Here is a 20770-nt window from a genome sequence, read left to right as displayed (position 1 = left end):
AATTCTATGAAAATACAGGACAGCATTTATATGTTTATCATTTACACTACCATTCAAACGTTAGGGGTTCGTTTTTTTTAATTGATCATGCATTCAGTGCATTAAATTGATCAAAATTCAGATTTAATGTATTTTAAAGAAGACTCCTATACTCATCAAGGCTGCATTTATTGGATTAAGTATACAGTAAAAGCAGTAATATTGTGAAATATTATTACAATTTAAAATAACTGTTTTCCTTTTTAATATATTTTAAAGTTTTATTTATTCCTTTGATGGCAAAGCTCAATTTTCAGCATCATTACTCCAGTCTTCAGTGTTACGTGATCCTTAAGAAATCATTCTAATATGTGACCCTGGATCACAAAACCAGTCTTAAGTCGCTGGGTATATTTGTAGCAATAGCCAAAAATACATTGTATGGGTCAAAATTATCCATTTTTATATGCCAAAAATCATTAGGACATTAAGTAAAGATCATGTTCCGTGAAGATATTTTGTAAATTTCCTACTGTAAATATATCAAAACTTCATTTCTGATTAGTAATATGCATTGCTAAGAACTTCATTTGGACGACTTTAAAAGAGATTTTTCAATGTTTTAATTTTTTTTGCACCCTCAGATTCCAATTAGATTCAAATAGTTGTATCTCGGCCAAATATTGTCCTATCAATGGAAAGCTTATTTATTCAGCTTTCAGATGATGTGTAAATCTCAATTTCGAAAAATTGACTTTATGACTGGTTTTGTGGTCCAGTGTCACATATACTGATTTGATGCTCAAGAAACATTTATTATTATTATCAGTGTTGAAAACAGTTGTGCTGCTTAATATTTTTATGCAAACTGATTTGTTTTTTTTCAAGAACGTTCAAAAACTGCAATAAACTGCTTTTATTTGAAATACATTTCTTTTTTAACATTATAAATGTCTGTCACTTTTGAATTAATGTCTTTGGTGAATAAAAGTATTTATTTATTTAAAACAATAAATGCTCATAATCTTTCTCCTGTTCTAGAAAATCCTGTATTCGCTGTAACCTCAGGATTCTTTTATAATTGTGTGTATTATGGAGAGTCTGAAGGTGACAAATAGACAATCTTCATGGTGGGTCTCAGTACAGAAACAGAGACTCAGTACCGAGTGTCTGTAGGCTGGTGGTGAGAACAGGTGTCAGGCCAGGCTAGGCCCACGTCAACGACTGAGGCCTCCCTCCCCCTTTTCAAGCCTCGGCTTCTCTCGTTGAATGGAAGAGGAAGGGGGGGGGGGGGCAGGTGATCTTGTCTGAGGACCATTAATAACCCTTCACAATTTTCTCTGGCTTCATCTGCACTGTTCTGATCAGAGATACTAAGCATATCTTACAGCCATTCTAGTTATACAACAAAAACACAGTAATTACTTAATAGTGGATTAGTAAAGGGCATACTGGAAAGCTTTCCTATGAATTTTACTAGATATTAGTTCACGACAGCTGTCTAGATAATTTCCTTTTCTAATGGTGATCAAACATCGATTCATATACATGTGTCAATTTCTATAGCTAGTTGTTTAAAATTAAAATATATCCATCCCAGTTATTATCTCAGCAGTATCATATGAAAGAAAAGAAGTCATTATACAGAGTAAATTATTTCAGGATTTATTGTATGAAAAAATATATATTTCTGGCCTTGTGACAAACAACACAATACATAAACATATATATACATTTATCTTTCATAAATACACATTATTTACAATCTCATTAAATAGTAGTAATATCTCAAGATTTTGTACAATATTGCATTGTTAAATTAAGAAAGACCGTATAAAATATAAAAGTATCAATTTGGTTTAAATGGTTTTAAAAAATTTAAGAAACAAATGCCATGCACAAAAAAAGGAAAGAAAAGCTTTTTGAAAAGACCCTAATGCAGAGGTTCACAAAACCAGGAAATCTTGACAATGATGAGGCTATTAGTTTGAACCAATTGGTACTTTCGAGCTTTGGGAATGTCGGAAATAGCTTAGCAACAGTGAATGTTGACAGGATGAAAGCTGTACACAACAGCATCCATCATGCACTGCTGGTTAAACAATTTGTACCCAAGTCAACCAAAACATTGTCTGTTGAAAAACACTCCAGTAGAGTTAAAAAAGGTTTTTTTCAGTGTTTCCAAGGAGTACCTTTTCCATTGAGCTATAACACATTAAAAGATGAGGCACTTAACTAAGATTGGGTTTGGTTTCAGTAATCATCACTGATAGTCAAATCCATTGTAGGCACTAAGTAAAATCACAGTCATATTTAACTGTAGATTCTGAAGACAGCTGTTCACAGTCGAAACAGCTTGTTTCGATATCTTTGATTGCTTTTCATCACAGATCCGTTTATAAATAGCATTTCGAACCATATCCAAAAAATTTAAAAAATAAAAAATACTCCATGGTCACAGTTCCAGATCCTTCAGTTGCACCTCCTCCACCCACAAGGCTGATTGATTGGGCTTCACATGATTCACAGAGGGAGATGAACTTCAGGATGCCTGTTTGCTTCCTTTTCACGGCCTCTGTGATTAACAAATCCTTGATTCTTCTCAGCTCTTCCAGAAAGTTCTTGGTCTTTATGTACATTTTAAATAAGATGAACTATATATAAATTCTTTTTGGCTCATTTAAAAAAAAGAAGGAAAAGAAAACAGTGCAAATAATGCAAGTTGTTCCTCAAGTCTCTTGCTTTGTCTTCGCAAAATCATTGTCCATATGATTAAGTAGTCCTTTTACTCAGCAGCATGAATAAATAAATAATAAATGTAGATATAATATATATACATACATATATATATATATATATATATATATATATATATATATATATATATATATATATATATTCTCTCTTCACGTCTTCCTTTTGTCCTTTAAGACTGTAAACATTTTAGGGTCAGGCCCATTGGTGATTGAGGTGCTCCAGATTGACGAATACTGTTAAACCTGAGAAAGAACGGAATGAGAATAAGTTAACGCATGTGCTTTCAAAGCATCACACTGAAATCATGATAAAGAACAATGAAAGCACTTTAAAAAAAATATGTCTGAAGATGCTTACCTCAGTAGCAAATACACATTGTTCTATGTGTTCAGGAATGATGTACACAGGATGATACACTCCCTCTTTTGGATAGTTCAGTGGTGGAACCAGTAATGTAGATTCCGAATTTTTCCTAAAATTAAGAATTTATGTAATTTATGTCACATTTATGTCAAGCAAATAATAGACCAGAAACAAAGACCAAAAGAAAGCAAGACAAAAACTTACATGTCTAGTTTGTTGTTTGTAGGTTTTTCGTCAATGCTCATATTGTAGTCTACCATCTTTTGCTTGTAATTTGATTTGTCACTGGAATGAGTGTCCACAGTGGTGGATCTGAGTGCCACATCTTTATTGGACACTTTAAATGGACCACCAGGAATAAGCAACGCCTCCTTCTCTCTGCCTAAAGTTGAAGACGGGGTCAAAGAAAGGCGGTTGTTGACAGATTCCAAGTCATTGCGCACAGTGGTGGAGGTTGGTTTGTGGCCTTGTCGCATCTGTCTCAGGACCACAATGGCGGCGCAGACCACTAGAGTAAGAGTGATGGAGCCTAGAGTGAATGAGACCACCAAGGCTGCTGGAATAGGAGGGCTGACCACAGGAGGCTTGTCTTTATACTCGCATCGTGTGCCCATGAAGCCTAGTGGACACTGGCAGACAGGCCCAGAGAAGTGGGTGTAGCAAGTCCCTCCATTCTCGCAAGGCATGAGGCTGCAGGCGTCAGAGCGGATGGCGCAGTTTTTGCCTGAGAAACCAAGCGTGCATGTGCAGGTATAGCCGTTGATGCCGTCCATGCAGGTGCCAGCATTCTGGCAAGGGTTGTTTGCACAGTCATCAATGTTGATTTCGCAACGTGAGCCTGAGAAGCCAGGACGGCATAGGCATGTCAGTTTTTTGCCTAAATCGAGACACTGGCCACCTTTAAAAGAGGGAACACAAGGGAACCATATTAAAGCATTAGCCTAAAACTGAGGGAACTTCAGGGAGTAAACCAGGGCGAGTAATCATAACCCATGGGAAAGCAAGTCTATTGCTTTATGACAGCTCTATCTCACCATTCATATCAGTGTAAGAGCCTCACTGGCGTCTGTTCTATCATGCATGAATAGTACGTCACGCACAGTGGATGCAGCTCAAACAAAAAGACCTGAAGGTTCAGCATTTTGCTGGAGGCGGATGACGTTGGAATGTTTTGCATTTAGGACTGAAGATAAGGGAAAAATGTGCTTACCATTAGCACAGGGGTCGCTGCTGCATCGGTCGATTTTCTTCTCGCAGTTGGAGCCCATGTAACCAGCAGGGCAGCGGCAGGAGTATCCACCGGTTCCCTTCTCCACACAGGTTCCTCCATTGAAGCAGGGTCTGTCGGCGCAAGTCATATCGCTGACTTCGCAGTTCTTCCCGTAGAAGCCTTGAGGGCATGTGCAGGTGTAATCATTCACCAGATCCTGAGAAGAAAAAGCTAAAGCCGTTAGCATTAACATCCAAGCTCCACCAAGGACAAGACTCGAGTGTAGTGTCGCAATCAGCTGCTTACGTTGCAGCTGCCTCCGTTCTTGCACGGGTTGCTGTCGCACTCGTTGGTCTCGATCTCGCAGGTTTTGCCGCTGAAGCCGGTCTTGCAAATGCAGGTGTAGCTGCCTTGACCGGTGTTGGTACAGGTGGCATCGTTCATGCAGGGCTTGTGATTGGTGCAGAAGTTCAGATCTTCATTGCAGAACAGGCCTCCCCAGCCTTCCTTGCAAGTGCACTGAAAGGGCAGGTTGCAGGTGCCATGCAGGCACCCCGGGTGTCGCTGGCACTCGTCGCAGAGGGTGCCCTGCCACCCGAGGCGGCACTTACACTCACCGGGGGCCTCACAATAACCGTGCTCCTCGCTACAGCCAGACGAGCAGATGGCTGTTTAAAAAGGAGAGGGAGAGAAAGGGGGACATTAGAATGACTGGGCATCATAAAACAACCCCCCTTCTGGAGGCTCAGGCACATCAAGTGTTTGTTAAGTACTAAACTAAGCAGCTGGGACTCACACAAAAGAAACACATGCCGTCTTTTTCACGGAAGGCATAGCATATTAGGTCTCAGCGCGTGTCCTTGTTAAATCATGCTCTTTGCTTCTATTGTTACAGTGAACAAAAGCAACTTAGACGTTTTATGTGGCGGCAAGATGCCGTTGAACTTGCCCGCGTTATTTATTTATTTTCCCTGCAAATGTTCGTTTATCTAGCGCAAATTATTACGTAGGCTACAACTAAGAGCAACACTTACGTTCCGCGCAATAGTCGCCTTTCCATCCAGGCAGGCAAGTTCTGTTGCCAGCGGCGTCACAGTTGAAGTGGCCAAACGCATCGTTCCGTGGGCGGCAGAAATCCGAGCATTCCTCGCCATGGTAGAATTCATCGCACACAACGCGATAAGAAAAGCCCAGCTGACTTTGCTCTCCAAGATGAACGTCCTGGGACCAGTCCTCGCCGATGCCGAGTCTTCTTTTGGTGGCCAAACGGCTGATCATGTTGTTGATGTTCTCTGAAATAAATAAAACAAATTATGCGTTAACATATTGATCTGGAGGTAACAAATACATGTTGTGTAAACTATTAAAACTACGCAGGTGAGGCAAAAGTTGAGCACATAGGCTACCTGTTGACTGGTCAGAGGACTCTGCGTTCCAGGCTTCTATTATCAACGAGACGATTCCCTGTAAAGCCAGAACAAATACTTACATGCATTAGACATGTGTGCATGTATAGGTTACATAAATGTGAACTGATAATAAATAGTAGTCTATGGCTTTGTAAGCTAGCCTACTCACCGGCCACTTGAAATTAAAAGGCACGCGGATATGCGCACTGCTGGCGATGGAGTCTGCGCTGAATATTCCTGTCATTCCAGTGCCGTAAGTGCACGGCGGATCTGGTAATATGATGTCTTGTGAGTGCTTCAGGCAAACACGGAAAAAGATCTGGCAGTCGCTGGACCGTTTACACACACTGCTTGTACTTGTAAAAGAGTGCACTTTCAACTCAAACACACCGGATGATTCCGCCTATGGAAATATAAAACAGGACCCATATTAGCACGATGGGAAAGCACTTGTCAAAGGAGCGGCTTACATTCAGATATGTGTGAAATACTCACCAGATGCGCAGGCAACGAAATTAAAAAACACGTTAATAAAACACGAGCCATTTTGGATCTTCTTGTCTGCTACTGAACGATAGCAGACTGAGAGAGTAGTCTTATATGAATGTTTGTGGTGGTATCCACGATTTAAGAAAGAAAAAAAGTAGTTAAAAACTATCGGAATTCAAAGCAAAATGACTGAACTATTTAAAAAAAAAATCTGAATGTCTATGTTGGAGCTTACAAAGCAAAGAGAAACAGATTTCTTGCTCCAGGGGACTTTGGACCCGTCAGTTAGTTTTGTGGAGTGTGGACTAGTGTGTGTGTGCTTTTAAATACAGCCAAGAGGAGGCGTGGCTTGTGCGCAGGTCATAAATGGATTTACTTGATGAATCCCTGAACATCAGGACACTTAAAGTTCATTTTATAGTCAAATAGATATTAGAGAACAACATAAACTGTAGGATACATAACACAGGCATTTGGAAACTTTACAAAAGTTGGTTAATGTTGACAACAACCTGACATTTGTTAAATATTAACACTGTTATCATATTATATAACATTTACTAAGTGACTATAACATTGCTCCGCGTCTTGTTCCTGAACTTTATAGGAATAAATTCTGAACTTTTTTCGAAATATATCTGGGCCCTAATTAAACCTGTGCCTCTTGCCATATATTTAAAGATGTGCGTTTTTTTCTCCTTTTTTATGTCAATTTTTACTAATTATCTTATTATTTAAAAAATACGCAGGCTACACTTTGGGTTTTCAACGATGTCACGTGCCACGCAATTTTGGAAAAAAAGTTTGTTTTCGTCACCGATCGCGGAAAGGGGGTGTTCTTTGGTGGAGGGGATTCGAACATCCCCTTTAATTCAGCCCTAAAATCTGTAATTGTTCTGACGCGTGCGAGTCGTTAAACCGGCAAGCGCTTTATTGTGCCCTGGAAAGATCCGGAGGGCTCTTTTGTTATCTTGGGTTTGGATTGTGGGACTTTGGTAAAGAGGCTGAAATGGTGGGGGGTTGCGCAGGGCATTTAAGATCGCAGATAATTGCTTTCTGGAGTAAGAGTGTGTGCACATGTAATAGGAGGGGGCTCTCGCTACAGCTGTATGATAATCCTTGCACCTGCGCATGTTTGCGCTTCGCTTTCTTGATATATATGTAGGCTACACACACACACATCACCTTGTCACCAGGACACGAAAATATGCATAGTATAGGACGTTTTCTGATTTACTGATTTGTTTATTATAATTAAAATTATCAATTTATTGTATAACTTTTAAGTTTTATCAGTCAAAAGCTCTGAATTAGAGCACGCAGCAGCAATTGTTCAAGTATTATGCGAACAGAAACTCAAAATTAAGAATTGCAGGTATTCCATTTGTGAGTTAATTTAAGAAAGAGAGCTTCTGTCGCACTATACCGGGCCATGTTAAGGGTAAACAGAGGAGACAGACACGCGCGAACAATGCGCAGCGTTCCAAACTGTTGCTCGTGCTTTAGTGATTTTCTATTGTGATTCTAATGAGAGCAACGCGTGCCTCCGCTGGCCCCATCTTTACCCCAGGCACGCTTTGCCCACTGGACGGCACCGTATGATTAGGGGGGTTAAGAAGGGCTGCTATTGTTAATTTATTGTCGCCGGACAATTATTAAGACAGTCTGGTTTCTTGGCTTCTGATGAACACAAGGATGAATAAACGAGAGTTATTATCAGTGTAAACAAGAAAACTGTCCCAGCAAATAAACAAATCCTGGAGTTTGGTTGACGCGTTATGCATACAGCGGTTATGTGGTTTAATGCAACAATAATGGATATGCCATTTTTGATATGCCAACCTATTTGAGTTATATTTCTATATTTCAAGAGTTTATTTGCAAAAACAGATAATTCCATTTTTATACATTTTAATAAATCATGTTTTTATGTGTTTTGTGTTAGTTAGCTGTATTTTTTGTAGCTATTATTATTTAATCAAAACAACCCAACTGCACTGATTGATATTAACACTTCATTTGCTTTAAACTGTATTGGTAACACAGGTGGAAGGGGAAAAAGACCCTAATGTCAACTTAATAACATAAAATGTTACATAAACTATAAAAAAATACTAAACAATACTAATACTAAATACTAAACACCTTTCTTACTAATAAAAATATTTTTTGTATTTCTGATACGTAGGCTATTTATTTGTTAAATGTAAAGAATAATATATGCTTAACTTGTTAAGTTATAAGTTAACTTATAAGTTTGTTTATTGCTGGAAAGAGTAGCCTATACTTTTGCTGAACTACAAGTCATCTGCGGCCTAATCAAAGGGCATATATAAAACTACTACAATTAGATTTTTTTTGTTCTGCATGTCCCGTGAAGCGTGGCCTGGCCACGCTCGTATTGATGCGCGCTATATGGGGTACATGTTCAGCAAAATAGGTGTCGTGTGCTCATTATGTTCATTCAACAAAGAGAGTGATGAGGGGAAAGCGGGGAAAAGTCACAAATCAATAGCCATCTGGCTCAATCGAAGACGCGCATGGTACATCTCTGATGTTTCGTGATATAGGTGGATGATAGCTAGATCAAACTTGCACGACCCCCCTTTCCCGAGGGACATAAGTGTAATAAAGTCACCACGGTAATGGTTTCGTCGCCTGGTTTTACGGCTTACAAAATGAAGCACTAGATGTTTTGCTTTGCGCGCCAGTGTTTAACACTTTCTCGTCCACGTGTCTCACATCCAAACGGTGTAAGAGCCGTCGCTTTGGCTGGGATAAAGCGTGTCTGGAACTGGGTGCTAGTGAATTCTGGGGGGAGGAGGAGGAGAATTGGCACATGGGAGTGAAATGACACATGGCGACAGTTATGGTGAGGTGTTAGCCAGTGGCAGAAGGCGCATCCATAAATGTGAATTGGTGCTCCTCTGCCAAGGTGTGAAGCGCGACACGCGGTGCTCGACGCAGACCGGTTCCCAGGACCCCTGCACGTGCGCGGGGCTCTGAGGCGTCACTTTATTCGTATGTCATTTGTTCACACCTTTGGGAAACAGTCTGGTGGGGTTAAACTATGCCACTGGCGATTTCATTTAACAGGTCAGCGAAAACACTGTACAGATGTGCTAAAATTGAGAGCGTTTATTCCCATCATAAGAGAACCTGGATTTTTTCGGGACAGGTTCCGTTTAAAATGCATGAACCGAAGGATTTTTATGATTTACAGTGGTATTATAGTATTGGACTGCCTATACAGTAGGCTACGCAACATCGTAGGTTAATATTACTGAATTATGTACTCAGATTCGTGAACGAATAACTCTTATGAGCCGGTTCTTTTTAGTGAATCAAACACACACAGTGTGATCAGTCCGACTCCCGAACGAATGACTCTTAAGAGTCGGTTCTTTTAAATGAATCACAGACATACAGCGTGCCTGCTTACGAACCGGTTCTTTTTATTAAACCAAAAACACTTAAATAGGTCGGAGTTATCTCTTACTGAAGGTCGCCATATCCTAATCTAAAGGATGTATTTAAGGCTCGTCAGACTTTGTTGTTGTTGTTGATATGACAACGTTTAGTTAAAAAACATTCATTGTAATTTGGCTGTTTTATATAGATGAATGAAATGTCACCACATTTTTGTTTGTTTTCTGGCTGGGAACAGTTATGGGACTGCGTTTTCTGTCTCGTATCCCCAAACAAATCATGGTGTGGTTTTGCAGAGGCCAGTTAGAGGTTACAGTGAGGCCATAATGGCACGTGTCCTCTGTCAAACGCAAAGGTGTGACATTGACAAAAGTTTAACACCTCGCATTCTGGGTCTCTCAAGTGCCTCAAATTGTGTGGGTTCTGAAACATGCTGCTGCATCGGCTCGGTCAGAGGTTATCCGCATCATGTTGATATTTTAAGTGCACAAAGATCGAGTTAGAGGGTTGAAGTTCATGAAACAGATAAATTGATTTAGTACTGGATTCTAATACACTGGAGACAACCGGAGAAACACAGTCTAAACAGATTTGAAAGTTTTAGATATTGGTAGAGTATACAATGATTTCAAATCTAATATTTTTTGGAACAAATGACACTACCATGAGTTATATTCAACCGTTTAATTATTTTAATTCTGGTTATATTAGGCCTATTAAAGAAATGTGAAATATTTTAGCTAAAGCCAGAACTGCATTACATTCTTATATCAAAACCCTTTGCACAGAATATTAAAGAAAAATGGCATGAAATTACAATATTGGTCTGGTTTCAACATTGTTTCCCGAAATAAGTGCTGCATCCACTCCATAAAATCACTAACATTATTTCTATATATATATATATATATATATATATATAAAAAAAAAAAAAACTTGGCCAAAATAGTGCGCTGGTAACAAAACAAAAAGATATGAATGATTAATAAATAAAACTAAAAATGCATTATATTAAAAAATAATTAAAGTTAACAGTTCTAAGATTCCAAAATATCAACTCAGAATTCTAATTAAGTCATAATTAAGAGATATAAACTCAATTCTAAGAAAAAGTTTGAATTGTGAAATATAAACAGCTGCAAGATGTCAACACGGAATTGCTTTCGGTTTCTCTCATAATAATGATTTTATTCCTCAGAATTGTGAAACAGGCTTCCTTAACATTGAGTGTTGCACTTAATCTAATTTCTTCTCAAAAACACTTTATATAACTATCTGCTGCCATATAACACATTATGATTATTAATAAACTACGGTACAAGTTCATCATTTAAAGCATCATAGTTCAAGCTGATTTGCTCTGGATGAGATCTTTAAAAAAAACATCCATGGCATTGCACACACATTAAGTTATGGTTTGTTTATTGGAGATATTCTGGATGTTTCACAACAAAAGCAATACAAAGAACATTCCACAAGCACATCCTCGGACATGATGGGCCATTTCTATCATGAAGAGAAATAGCACCAGATTGAGCTCTTTATTTGAGAGGTTCTCCTCAACACACTGCAACAGTATCACCATGACAACGTCTCACTGGCAGCACGAACACAAATCCAAGGTTTTGCATCATGTGCCGTGTGCTGAGCAGATATTTTTGAAGTCTAATATCAGGCTATTGCCTACAGGATCAGTTATGGGTTTGAAATAGAATGGAAACAGCATCTGTTTTTCAGTTCACATGGAAGTTCTTTGCTCTTGTAGAGATAAGGGAGCAAAATAGTGGACAGAAACTGGTCCGACCATTCTGAAACAATTTCTGTTCAGTGAGATCATACATTAGGGCACCATATCTGTGTGTCTGCTGTCCAGGAAGTGCTATTTTCCACAGGGATGGAACGTCTTTTGGAAGGTAGCATCTCTTCAGATGTTTTTTTCCACACATGCCCTTCTGCTCCCGTTCTTCCCTCCCTCCCTCCCACATACACTGTCCACCTTTTTGACTATGACCCTCATCTCAATGGCCGGTCACAGTCCAGGTGGGACCGTATCAGGTGGGTGTGAGCAGGATGAGTCCTCACTGCTGCTTCCGGGACCAGAAACGACCTGCGATGGTGCCTAAAGAAAATCCCTGTTTCTTCTGTTGCACAAGCTCCGAAAGTCTCTGTTCTTCTTCCTGTATGTGCAAAATATTTATGCTGTATTATTAAACACCACTAAATATTGCATCTGACAGGGAAAAAGAGATGTGATGAGTACCTGTGCAAGCTGCGCTTGTCTTCTTTTGAAGGCTTCAATGGGGTCTTCCTCATGGGCGTAGTTCTCTAGTACTGAACGTACATCCTCCACTCCGCTGATGGCTATAGCTATAGAGATCAAATGATTTGTACAAATGAACAACAATCCAACAACTCCAATTTGCCCTGAACTCTTCTCTCACACATGCATACTCACTTTTAAGGAAAGCAGCCAAGTCATAGAGCGTGCGATCCTCTGAGTTGCCATCCCACTTGCGCAGCGCCAGGCCATTGAAAGGCTGTAGACCGAAAGCCTCTCGCTTACAATCCACCAAAATGACTTTAGAGGAGTCTCTGTTCAAACAAGACACATCCTGCAGGAGAAACAATTAGTGTCATTAGTGAATATCATTCAAGCATATGTTAAAAAAAAGGTTTAAGATGTAAAAACAAGCCTAGATTTAAACCTTTAAACCTCAAACAAATAGCAAATTAGACTAATTCAATTGTTTAATACCTCTAACAAGTTAATGATTTTATATTAGTATAATTTAATACAATTATGAACTAGATTTTTTAATGTATTAAATATCTAAATGTAAAATATATAATTTATTAAATATATTAATAAATTAATATATAATTTGTATTATTATATTTATATATATATATATATATATATATATATATATATATTTATTTATATTGTTTGTTTAGCGCCATGTCAGCTACCACAGTTTTACTCGTGGTGGTAACAAAAAAATGTACAATAAAATAAAGAAAAAAAATGTACATAAATAAACTATATATAAATAAATGAAAAAAATTGATTAGAGTTTCTTTGATATATATAGATATATATATATCTATATATATGGTCGCACTAAAATTCTTTTCTCAAGAATCAACCAAAAAGGAGTTAATACCATCACAGTTCATCAAAACATGCTTCAAAGATATTGCACTTGAAACATTGCTTATTTCTGTTGCTAACATTTTAACAATTTAAAATATATTGTAAAAACTAAAAATTTAAATTAATATAAAAATAGAAATAAATATGAAGTTATACAAGTTAAATTATATAATATATTTACATTCTATATAATCATATTATATGTAACTTTGTTTTCATTTTACTTTACATATTTAGACTTCTATTTATCTGTATAGATGTTTAAAAAGTGCAGTCTTTTTTAACGTTAGCAACAGCAATGTGATAATAGCCACTCTTGGCTGTGTGGTACAGTGATTTTACTACGGTTAAATCCCCAAAACACCTTACCCATGGTCAAATCTTTGTAACCCTCTGCCTTTAGCAGACTATTGCTTCAAGAGCCCTGCCATCTAGTAAACTAGCTGCAGTCTACTTATCCCAGCTATACATACAAATTGAGGTTAAATGTGACCTTTCTCACCCCTGAACGTTTGTGTGACACTGATGCGAACCATATTTACACCTATGCATTTGTGGAGGGGTGCAAAGACTTAACACTACCCCATTGGCCCCGGCTCTTGGCCACTTGCTCACACACAAACACACACTCTCTCCGGGCCAGCTATCTCAGTGGTGGTCCTACAGAGCAGATGGACAGGGACGCTGCACTCTCTCTATCACCGAGGTCATCAGCATCCCCCTGAGGGACCGAAAAAAAAGTTGCGTGTTTGAGAGAGATGGAGGGGCCCCGAAAGGAAAGCCCTCTTGACTGTGGCACACTCCATAGCATTTACAATAAATTACCCGCATCTGCCTCCCAATGAGGGACGCCCTGAACCCCACCGGGAGCGAGAGTGTGTGTTTCACTGTATTTATTATTGAGCGTATGAGCGAGCATGTATAAATAATGAGATTTTCATGGATTATAGCTACACGCGAACTTGATGTCTAAATCGCATTCAAAATGTGAAACCTAATGGTAATTACTATGTTTATGTAGCTAGTGTGTTGTAGTTGTGTGTGTGTGACCAGAGCCGTGTAATGCAGCTAGGCGTAAGAGTGTCATGTTGCCAAGTATCTCCAATTCCCCAGGTAAAACAATGAAGCACGAGCCGGAGGAAGCGTGCCGCTAACTATACGCACATGCCACGCTACGCACCTGCCAATCAAAGTCCGTTCCGCCCCCTTTCTGAGTTGGGGGTGGGGAGCAGCAGCATCTACTGGCATCATATCTGTACCAAACGGTTCACAGAGAGGCTATCTTGGGAAACTGAGCACAGTTGTGTTTTTCATAAATACCAGGGAACCTTTCCGTCATGCATCACTCAGCTCGCGATCAAGTTCATGCTGGCCCATAATGCATTCTGCTTTAGCGTTCACTTTTAGTGATAGTCTTGTCATGGGCACCAGTTTTCTTCAAACTTCCCATTGTTTTTAGTAAGCGTACTAGTCGTTAATTCAGTTCTTCAGAAGACACACTTGTCTGACTTTGTTTGCTCCTTCCCCCACCCGCTTCTCAGAGCCAGATGGGAGGTGAGGGAGGTGGAGAGGAGGGTGAAGCGGAGTGAAATAAACGTGGGTTGGCAGAAGGTGGATGGAGAGAGAGTGCTGATGTGGGGGTCTGGTGGACAAGGCCAGACAGGCAGTGGTGAAATGTGACCGGAGCGAAGACCTATTGCGTAAATACGCATGTACACACTCATGTCTGTTTGTGTACGATCAGAAGCAGCTATGTAAAACATTGTTAAATGTATTCTTTAGCAAATTCATATATATTTTTTCATACTATACATTATAAGGTTGTACCGATAGAATCCACGTTTTTTTACAGTGTTGCGCGTTATAACCAATCACACACGATTATCCAGCTCGCAAATTCTCATCATAAACAACAAAGTGCAGATGTACGTGCAATGTAAGAATAAGAGGTTTATTCATCATACAGTGTAGACAGCTTCACTGATTATAATGGGAGTGTTTTTAAAGTGCATATACTCCGTTTTCTGTAGCTGCTTTTTGAATAACTGAGGAAATTAAGATTATATTTACTAACATTATTTTTATGAAATTATGTTAAATACAATTTCAGTCATATTAAAAACATTAGTCTGCTTTCAGCCTTGCGCTGGAGTTAGTTCACTTTCTTGACAATGAAACTAAGTAAATAAGTAATTAAATAAATTAGCACGATCTCACAGGCTGACGATAGGACGATATGAAAATTAAGCATATCGCCCAACACACTGATAAAAATGATTTTGTGGTGAAGTAAATACTACAGAAAAACAAATGTAATTTCTACATTAAATAATTTATTTCAGCCAAGAATAATAATAACAGAGTAAATTCAATATTAGTACTCAATTTAAGCATGTAGAATTTAAAGTATATTTTACTTGGAATTGTTTGTTATTTTTACAAAGATTGTTTAAGTAAATATCAACGTCATGACCCCGTTGTTCCCATCATGCACTTGGGCATGAATAATTAAGGTAATTTTTTTGGCTGTTTTCGAGCCGTATTTAAACTGTTTTATGGTTGCTTTTGTTGTTAGGTTTAGTAACTTGCTGTTTTGTGACATCTGGAGTTCATTTTCTACTCAAAATGACCCATTCATACTCAAACACGATTCACTGATAGTCACCATCATTGTGCATCATGTGCCAAGTATTCAGGTCTCTGTGTTCATTCAGTTAGTAACTATATTGAGTCAACATATTACCTTAAAAAGAATAAAGGCCCGTTCACACCAAGCACGATAACGATAAAGATAACAATAAAGATATGGTTCTAAAAATCATTCTCAGTATTAAAGAATAGCAGCGTCCACACCACAACTATAACGATAAAGGCACAAAGAAACGATATCGTTGGAATCACTTCCAGAACGATTTTTTTTACATTTACATTTATTCATTTAGCTGACGCTTTTATCCAAAGCGACTTACAATTGCTATATATGTCAGAGGTCGCACGGCTCTGGAGCAACTAGGGGTTAAGTGTCTTGCTCAGGGACACATTGGTGTCTCACAGTGGATTCGAACCCGGGTCTCTCACACCAAAGGCATGTGTCTTATCCACTGCGCCATCACCACCCTTTTTCCAGCCGATGAACGATAAAAACACTAGCAGCCAATCAGAATCCATCCTGCTATAATAAGCTCAAGAATTTAAAGCAGCAGATGCACGTGCGCTTAGAATAAACAGACGATATCGTTCGCTGGTGTGGACGCTAATATCTGTATCTTTATCGTGCTTGGTGTGAACGGGCCTTTACGAGCTGTCTACTTGCTTACATATGTAATTGTAACTTAACCACATGCTTTATAGGCATTTTTTTTCAGTGCCATGCTGTTTGAGTAAAGTTTACAATCCATGACTGAGTGAAATGTACTGGAGTATTGCAAGGTAAACAAACAAATTAAGTAGAAATTACTCTTCAAACTCTACCTGGCCACGTTAAATTTACTTATTTCCTTTGCAAATTTTACATAACTTAGTTAAGTAGTTTTTAATTAATTCCATATTTAAATTTTACATAAAAAATATGCGTGCAAAAACTTGCAAAATAAAAATTAAGTAAATTTAACTTCTTGTTTTTTCAGTGCACTAATACATTATAATACTGTATAAATTTACTTAGATTAATGACTGATTTTTTATTTTTATTTTAGATTTTTTTTTTTTTTTTTTAAAGGTAAACAAAAAAGTATATACTCTCAATAATATAGATATTTATCAGTTATCCACTATACAGTAAACAATTATTTGCATTACCAAAAAAAAATAAAAAATAAAAAAATAATAATAATTGGGATCACAAGAAATTTACTCTAACTTGTTTAAGGCAATTACTAGCAAATGTTCTGCAAGTTTAAATGCAATATTTTAATAATAATAATATATTAATGCAATTAAAGAAATGGAGAAGAAAAGAATTACATTTCAATGTTTTATACAGTACAACATTCAGGGTTGGTAAGATTTTCTTTTGTTTTTGAAAGATGTTATTATGCTCACCAAGGCTGCATTTATTTGACTTAAGAAAAAACTTAAAAAACTTAAGTAAAAACAGTAGTATTGTATAATAATATTACAATTTAAAACAACTGCTTTCTATTTAAATACATTTTTAAATGTCATTTATTCTTCTGATGGCAAAGCTGAATTTTCACCATCATTACTCCAGTTTTCAGTGTCACATGATCCTTCAGAAATCATTCTAATATGCTGATGCTAGTGATGCAGAACTTTTTTTTTTTCCAGAGTTCAAAAGAACTCAAAGAATAGCATTTAAAATAGAAATCTTTTGTAACATTATAAATGTCTTTACTGTCACTTTTGATCAATTTGATTTATCCTTGCTGAATAAAAGTATTAATTTCTCAAAAAAAAAAAAAAAAAAAAAAAAAAAAAAACGAACTCCAAACGTTGAAGGGTAGTGTACATGCGACACTGAAATATGATTATGGATGCTAAAGTTAATTTTAAAACTGAATTAGAATTTGTAAACCGTAATGCAATTGTGAATTTGATCTTAAGCGTTTTGCACCATTCATAAGCCTAATGAGGAGAAAGCTTAGGTAACGACGGACGGCCTAACGAAGAAAAAAAGGAGGGGGCAGAAGGTTAATGAGCCCTGAGAAGAGAGACGGGAGGAGGAAGAGAGAAGGAGGGGAAGAAACTGCTATTGTCTTGGGCTGTTGAGAAAAGAAAAAAGAAAAAGCACATAGCAGTGGGGAAATCAATGGGCGAACAGAAGGACGGCATGCAGAAGAGAAACGGGGGGCATCGCGCCATAATGTTGCACGGGTCACTCAGGAGAGGGGGCCCACGGGGCGGGATCTTGAGCAATAAGATCAGACCGTACTGTATTACATACACATGGACGAGCTTTACTCAAAGCTATTTGTAAGAAATTAGGAAATTAGCAAATGCAATCTGTGAATCAGGATTGCAGCACTTTGAAACTTCACAGTTCTATGAATGGGTTTCCCCAGAAGATGTGTAGGTTGGTAAAACCAAACTATCAACATCTGTATAAAAAGACATTGCAATTTGAGGGCAGTGAAATATTCCAGATTTTCTCGACATATGGCTTATCTCAAACACTGTGACTCAAAAGACCCGTGGCCATGTAGGGGTGAAATACCAGACAGATACATTTTTTTAAGTGGCGGACACTGTTTACAGGACCAGAGAAGTGTTCTAAATACTGAGAGTGAGTTTGTGCACATCCCCAGCAAAGCATGATTTCGAGAAGCAGATGTATAGACAAGAAGATTGGGTAGTTTACCTTAACATGGTGGCCCTCCATGTAGTGCGTGGCATCTCTGAAGAGCCGGTACATCACGAATCCTTGAGGGTCTATACTGTCAATCAAGGGGTATGCCGTCTGCAATATTGTGCATTCAGGAATTGTTTTTAGTCACATTATGAAATGTTTTACAATGAGAGATATAGTTCATCCAAAAAAACTAAATTTGCTGAACATTTAGGCCATCCATTCTATAAATGAGTTTGTTTCTCCATTGGAAAAGATTTGAAGAAATTCAGCATAACATCACTTGCTCATGAATGGATGCTCTGTAGTGAATGGGTGCCGTCAGAACGAGAGTCCAAACAGCTGATAGAAACATCACAATGTTCCACAAGTAATCCACACAACTCTAATCTATCAATTAATGTCTTAAGTGAAAAGCGGCGTGTTTGTAAGAAACAAATCCATAATTAAGTCATTTTAACTTTAAACCATCACTTCTGGCCAAAATACAGGTCCATAATCCATAATACTTCTTGCTCTATTGAAAAAGTCCCTGTTGTCCCCTCATAAAAATTCATCAACATATTGGTTTAGAAATTTTTTGGACTGTTTTCATTTGTAAACAGTGTTTGACCGGTGCATATTTCTCTCCTGATTCAGACAAGACAACTTTTTCACTGGAGAAAGCAATAATATGGTTAGAGGACTCAATGGTTTCAGGATTTCAGCAATGGTTTGAAGTTAAAAATGTCTTGGATTTGTTTCTTACAAACAGTTTTCCCACTTCACAAGACACTGATTGAAGAAGTGTAGTCGTGTGGATTATTGTGAAGTTGTCTGACGGCACCCATTCACTTTAGAGGTGAGCAAGTGATGTAATGCTGAATTTCTTCAAATCTGTTCCAATGGAGAAACAAACTCATCTACAGAACGGATGGTGGATGTAGTGGAATCAAGATATCTAAAATCACTTCTTATATCATATTTAGCCATCAAATACTGTCAAAAGCCTAAATTACAAATTCTAGTTGCTCTAAAATTTGTGAAGCAGCCCATCAAGTAGATGGGTCATTTTTACATTGCTGTAAAGCTGAATTGACATTCGCATGTATTAGAATAAAACAAAACAACAGCAGCAAATAGCTCTTCAATCAAAACAAGACTCATTTGCATGACTTTACAAGTGTGCCACACCAACAAAACGACAACAGACACACACAAACACTAGCAGACTAAAGCTGAGCACTAATGTCTCACTGATGGCATCAATTAGGAAATGTTATATTTGAGCACAAGACTGTGTTTGTAGAATCAACAGACAAAAAGGTGTGCCACTGTACCCAAAATAGCATCCATTGAAAGCGAGTTCAATGCTGAGAATGGTTCAAGAAAATGTTCCTTTCAGCTGCATTTGAAACAGTGTATGCAAAAACAAATAACAAGCACTTCACACTTGCATTATTGTGTTAAATAGGCAGTCCTCACCATGCCCGTCTCTGATGTGAAGATGACTATCTCATAAAGCGGGGCCAGTTGCTGGAACAGGTAGTCTATGCCGGGCCTCTTCTTAAAACGCCAGCCTGTGGCCAACTAGAGGGGCAGAGGAGATCCAGAAAATAATGTATAATAATAAATGATCAAAATGTGAAATCAAGAATGTATAATATTTATAGTATTATAAATTGTAATTAATCTTTTTTTATTTACCATTTTTGTTTTTAACTGGTCAGTTTGCATGTAAATTTACATTAGTTTGAGGACAGCACAATTCTTTGCAATAACTAATACTTTCTTAAAAAATACTAACATTTATAATTTTACAAGGGATTTCTATTTCAAATAAATTCTGTTCTTTTGAATGTTCTATTCATTAAAGAATCCTGAAAAAATGTTTCCACAAAAATATTAAGCAGCACAACAGTATTTTCCAATATTGATAATAGTAAGAAATATTTTTTAAGCACTAAATCTAATAAAGCATAGTAGAATGATTTCTGAAGGATCATGTGACACTGAAGACTGGATTAATGATGCTAAACAGCTTTGCATTACAGGACTAAATTACATTTTAAAATAGAAAACTGTTGTTTTAAATTGTAATAATATTTCACAAAATTACGGTTTTCCTGTATTTTTGATTAAATAAATGCAGCCTTGGTAAACGAGAGACATTTGAAAAACAAACAAAACTACATTTTCTGACTGACTTTTGAACGGTAATGTATATAATTTCCTTTCAAAATACAGTGTTTATGCATTCAGTTTCTTGTTGAAAAAAAGGAAATAACATGTAACAGATTTTTGCTATTAGCAGCCTCTGACATGTTTTGCTCAGAGGTGCTGTTTCAGATTTCCTGAGCGTTGCCATTTAAATCTCAAACATCTTTAGAAGTCCCATCTGGAATACATTTTTAAACAAACTGTTAAACAGCCTTTCTCAGTCATTTACTGGAAGAACAAGAGCGTGACTATTGCGATCAACAGCCTGTAGAATAAAGACAGAGCAAAGAAGCATTGTTCATGTCAATTGATTGTTAGATTAACAAAAATCACTGTGCCATGCACCACGGTAACAGTCTGCTGAGGTGTGTCAGGTTACAGGTCGGCTATGCTCCACCTGTCACCTGTGTGTGGCCCTTCCCTCACAGCTGGTCAGGTAGAGGGAACAGAGGGGAGGAGGGAGCAGGTAAAGGAGG

At 37.7% G+C, this 20770-nt stretch overlaps 2 protein-coding genes across 2 annotated transcripts in view; both read right to left on the bottom strand.

Moving 5' to 3' along the window:
• Positions 1-1897: 1897 nt before the first annotated feature.
• Positions 1898-6507, bottom strand: LOC306850959 (delta-like protein C). The gene is made up of 9 exons (XM_079386941.1): positions 6214-6507; positions 5888-6121; positions 5716-5773; positions 5344-5601; positions 4616-4977; positions 4310-4526; positions 3304-3997; positions 3094-3208; positions 1898-2978 (listed from the first exon to the last, which is right to left on the bottom strand). Exons 1-9 carry the CDS (start codon positions 6262-6264, stop codon positions 2973-2975), a joined length of 1995 nt encoding a protein of 664 aa, XP_079243067.1. The 5' UTR covers positions 6265-6507; the 3' UTR covers positions 1898-2972.
• Positions 6508-11043: 4536 nt separating this feature from the next.
• LOC306851491 (mitochondrial import inner membrane translocase subunit TIM50-like) overlaps positions 11044-20770 on the bottom strand; it is a gene marked incomplete at its 5' end in the record, with an annotated part of 29781 nt that continues 20054 nt past the window's right edge. The window contains 5 exons of the mRNA XM_079387769.1: positions 11044-11813; positions 11897-12003; positions 12092-12248; positions 18108-18206; positions 19560-19664. Of these exons, the coding sequence (XP_079243895.1) occupies positions 11715-11813; positions 11897-12003; positions 12092-12248; positions 18108-18206; positions 19560-19664 (567 nt within the window). The 3' untranslated portion in view covers positions 11044-11714. The remainder of the gene's footprint in view (positions 11814-11896; positions 12004-12091; positions 12249-18107; positions 18207-19559; positions 19665-20770) is intronic.

Source organism: Barbus barbus (genome assembly GCF_936440315.1).
Source record: "Barbus barbus genome assembly, chromosome: 31".
Lineage (NCBI taxonomy): Eukaryota > Metazoa > Chordata > Actinopteri > Cypriniformes > Cyprinidae > Barbus > Barbus barbus.
The sequence above is the reverse complement of the archived record's forward strand: the minus strand, read 5'-3'. Positions and strand labels throughout refer to the sequence as shown.